General features: G+C 68.6%; 1 protein-coding gene across 1 annotated transcript in view; it reads left to right on the top strand.

The window, feature by feature from the left end:
- PI4K2A (phosphatidylinositol 4-kinase type 2 alpha) overlaps positions 1-3,501 on the top strand; it is a 6,986-nt gene extending 3,485 nt beyond the window's left edge. Inside the window, 9 exon segments of the mRNA XM_025215634.1 lie at positions 256-550; positions 644-775; positions 851-924; positions 926-1,002; positions 1,362-1,423; positions 1,625-1,724; positions 1,953-2,086; positions 2,245-2,304; positions 2,429-3,501. Of these exon segments, the coding sequence (XP_025071419.1) occupies positions 256-550; positions 644-775; positions 851-924; positions 926-1,002; positions 1,362-1,423; positions 1,625-1,724; positions 1,953-2,086; positions 2,245-2,304; positions 2,429-2,590 (1,096 nt within the window). The 3' untranslated portion in view covers positions 2,591-3,501.
- Positions 3,502-4,383: the final 882 nt, after the last annotated feature.

Below are 4,383 nucleotides of genomic sequence, written 5' to 3'. Positions count from 1 at the left end.
CCCCTGGGCTCGGGCTGGGGGGCGGTGCGTCCCCGCACCCAACCCCACCCCACCCCACCCCTGTGGCCCGGTGCGCGGGGCGTCGTGCTCCCTGCCGGCCCCTGGGCGCGGGCGGGGAAGCAGGTGCTGTGGAAGTTCCTGCGTGGGCCGGGGCTCCTGGTGCTGCCCAGGGAGTTTCCAGCTGCCAGCCCCAGCATCCCGGCCCTGGCCCCGCGGTGCAGCCTGGGGCCCCGCTCCCGCTGCGGGGTGAGGCAGGGCCGTGGCACAGTCGGAGCAGGGCTTGTGCGTGGGCGTCGGGGCAGTCTCTCCCTGCTCCCCCGGCCCAGACCCCGCTCTCTGTGCCCTGCAGAAGGTCATCGGCGTGTTCAAGCCCAAGAACGAGGAGCCCTACGGGCAGCTGAACCCCAAATGGACCAAATGGCTGCAGAAGCTGTGCTGCCCCTGCTGCTTCGGGCGCGACTGCCTCGTGCTCAACCAGGGCTACCTGTCTGAGGCCGGTGCCAGCCTGGTGGACCAGAAGCTGGAGCTTAACATTGTGCCCCGCACAAAGGTGGGTCGGGAGGCAGCCCTGCCTGGGCACCGGTGACCTGCTGGGGGTCGGGGCCGGAGCAGCTGGCTGACTGGTCCACCCGTGCCCCCCCAGGTGGTGTACCTGGCCAGCGAGACCTTCAACTACAGCGCCATCGACCGCGTGAAGTCCCGCGGGAAGCGCCTGGCCCTGGAGAAGGTGCCCAAGGTCGGGCAGCGCTTCCACCGCATCGGCCTCCCGCCAAAGGTAGGGGCTCTGGCATTGCTACCGCAGCCACTCCCGGTCCACGCCGGCCCCTCTAACTGGTCATATCCATCCCAGGTGGGCTCCTTCCAGCTCTTCGTGGAGGGCTACAAGGACGCGGACTACTGGCTGCGGCGGGTTGGGGCCGGGCCGCCGGCCGAACACGAACCGGCAGCTGCTGCTGCAGTTCGAGAGGCTGGTGGTGCTGGACTACATCATCAGGAACACAGGTGGGGACGCGGGCACTGGGGGGTCTCTAGCAGGTCCTGGATGGCACCACCCCTCCCTGAGGGCAGGGCACCTCCTGGGGTCATCTGCCAGGGTCAGGAGGTCGGACGGACCTTGGCACCAGGTGCACCTGCTGCTGCGCTGGGTGTTGGGCTCCAAGAGGAGCACCCACCCCCCCCAAGCAGCGCCCTGGCCCTGCTGGGGCATTGGGCTCTGGGGCAGGGCTCGGCTCCCCCCACCCCGCTGGGTGCAGGCTTTGGGATGCCCTCCTAGAGGCTGGGGCCGCCCGTCGGTCCCTGGGGCAGGTGCTCGGAGCAGCACGGGCTGGGCGCATGCTGACCTGGCCGGCATCTCTCTGCAGACCGGGGCAATGACAACTGGCTCATCAAGTATGACTGCCCCCTGGACAGCGCCGGCGCGCGGGTGAGCGGGCAGCTGTGCGGGCCCTGGGCTGGGCAGTGCTTGTTATCGGGGATGGGCCGAGACCTGCACGGGGCTGCGTCCGTGCTCGCTGGGCAGGGTACAGCTGCCTGGCTGGGTGGATGGACTAGGCCTCTGCAAGGGGGGTGCTCTGGGCACGGGGAGTTTGCCTGCCCCCCGTGACGCGGCCCCACTTCCCCCCAGGACAGTGACTGGGTTATGGTGAAGGAGCCCATCATCAAGCTGGCCGCCATCGACAATGGCCTGGCCTTCCCCCTGAAGCACCCCGACTCCTGGAGAGCATGTGAGTGCCCAGGGCTGGGCGAGGCTCATGGGGCTGTGCGCCACGGTTGTGGGGGTGGCCAGTGCCTGGGGCCAGGCGGCCCCCTCCTTGCCCAGGGACCTGCACAAGGGCCCTGAGATCGGGGGCAGCGGGTGCTGCCCAGCCTGTGCCCACCAGGGAGCGGGGCCCCGGGCAGGCTGGGGCAAGGGTCGGGGGAGCTCTGACCTCAGCCCTGGCCCCTCTTTGCAGACCCCTTCTACTGGGCATGGCTGCCTCAGGCCAAAGTGCCCTTCTCACAGGAGATCAAGGACCTGATCCTACCTAAGATCTCGGACCCCAACTTTGTCAAGGACCTGGAGGAGGATCTCTACGAGCTCTTCAAGGTCAGCGGGGCCCTGTGGCTGGCCCTCGGGGGGGACCTAGGGAGGGAGCGAATGGCTGAGCCCAGCCCCCAGGGGCTTGAAGGGGGCACTGAGGCCGCAGCTGCTATGGGGGACTTCCGGGGGGTCTGACTGCTTCCCTTTCCCTGCGTGTCTTGCAGAAGGATCCTGGCTTTGACCGGGGGCAGTTCCACAAGCAGATCGCGGTCATGAGGGGGCAGGTACGTGGGGCAGGGCTCTGGGGTGTGGGGTAGGCACGTGCTGTCCCTGTACTGGGAGGAGCCTGTCTGGGGCTGGGGAGTGGATCCAGGGGATTCCAGAATTGGGGCCCTCCCTCGCCCCCAGATCCTGAACCTGACGCAGGCGCTGAAGGACGGGAAGAGCCCCCTGCACCTGGTGCAGATGCCGCCAGTGATCGTGGAGACGGCGCGCTCGCACCAGCGCAGTGCCAGCGAGGCCTACACCCAGAGCTTCCAGAGCCGGAAGCCCTTCTTCTCCTGGTGGTAGCGCCGGGGCTGGGACTGAGAGGGGCCGGGACCCCACTCGGCCCCGAGCTCAGCCCTACGGGTGAGCGGACGGGGCACTGGACCCTGTGCGGTGGGGCCTGGAGCAGTCCCCTGCCCAGCTCCAATGGACAATCCCTCGGCTGGACGCCCCGGGCCCAGCCCATGTGCAGCTCCGAGCGCATGGGCCAGATCCGTCCAGCACGTTACCAGTAGCCTGCTGCCCCCTGCACCAGACTGCAGGCCCAGCGCTGGCACCCCCTCCTGCATGTTGCTCCCTGGGGGGCGGGCAGCCGTCCTCGCCAGCCGGTGCCTGGCACTTCTCTCTGTGGCTGCATCCCGTTGGCTCCCAGACTCCTGGGTCCGTGCTGCAGAGGCACCTGTTGAGTGCAAGGGGCTGGGCGGGGGCCCAAGGCAGTGGCGGCAGCAGCAGCTATGGGCTGGGAAGGGGCTGTCGGAGGCTGCAGGGCCCTGCCTCTTGCATCAAGTTGCACGTCTGGGCTGTGGGTACTGTCAGGGTGCTTGGGGCGCTTCCGCTCGCTCCCCGGAGCGGCTAGGGCCAAAGTGCTGCTGCTGGGCCCTGCAGGGCCTGGCGCCTGCTCCATGGTGGGGTGCGGGGGCCTGGCTGAGCCCCGGCTCATCTCTGCTTGGTTTGGGGTGGGTCAAACTGCTCTGGGGCCCTGCAGGCTGCGGGGCCCGTGGGCCGGCATGCGGGGCTAGGGTTGGCTGACACCCTGCTGGGGCAGGGGTGCCCACTCCCTCCCCAGGCTGGCAGGGCTCAGTCCCTTGGGCACAGGGGTGATGAGCTCCTAGAGCTCGTGGGAGGGGCTGCGCCCCCCCCGGCTGCATTTGCCACTGACCCAAAATGTATCGTTCCAATGCACTGTAGAAATGTACGTAATGTATTTAAACCAACCCAGCCTCTGTGACCAGTTGCATTTTGACCACCGCCCGCCACGCCACCGTCTGCTTCCCGGGGCTGTGATGCACTGCCTGCTCCCCTGCCACGGCAGAGCAGCACCTGGGGGAGCGGGATCAAGGGTCACCAGAGGGGCTGTACAGGGCAGGGACAAGGCTGTGGCTGCAGGGCATGGGCCCTGGGGCGAGAGCAGCTCCCGGGGCTGGGATCGTGCTGTCCCAGACATGCGTGGGGGTCGCCCAGCTCTGGCACGGCTGGGCCTGGGCACCCTGCAGTGTGGGGGACGGTGCGCTGCTGGGATTGCCCCAGGTGCGGGGAGCACCCCAGGCTGCAGCATGGCTGGGCCAGCAGCCTTGGGCATTCGAGCCACCCTGGCCTGGGAGGGCACCTCCTACCACCCCCCAGCTGGCTGTTAGCACGGTGCCAGGCCCTGTGTATGCCCCTGGGGCCCCTTCTCACAGAGCCAGGCCCCTCGCCAGTAATGCTCAGGCTTTTATTAAATACTCAGCTCAAGGCATTAAATAACCCGTAGTGTTTGTCCTCCCGGTGCCGGCTGGGACCAGGTCCCTTCAGTGCTGGGGGAATGCGCGGTTCTGGCTCCCCTGTGATGGGGCGCAATCTGGCTGCCTGCAGGTCCGGGGCCCCGGGCAGCTCCCGGCGGTGACCCGTAGGCCCTGGTTAGTGTTGGTGGGGTAGGGTGCAGTGGGGAGGGGATCCTGGCACGGGCGGACCCAGTTTGCATCTGCGGCTGGAGCTGCACCCACCCCTTCCAGGAGCAGGCAGGGTGGGGGCCACTGGCTTGGGCCCCTGCACTCCTCCTCCTGCCCCCAGGGCCAGGGTCGCTGTCCCCTTCCCACCTCCAGCGCTCCCCGGCCAGG

The sequence above is a fragment of the Alligator sinensis genome, unplaced genomic scaffold, assembly GCF_000455745.1.
Source record: "Alligator sinensis unplaced genomic scaffold, ASM45574v1 scaffold859_1, whole genome shotgun sequence".
In the NCBI taxonomy this organism is placed as follows: Eukaryota; Metazoa; Chordata; order Crocodylia; family Alligatoridae; genus Alligator; species Alligator sinensis.
The sequence above is the reverse complement of the archived record's forward strand: the minus strand, read 5'-3'. Positions and strand labels throughout refer to the sequence as shown.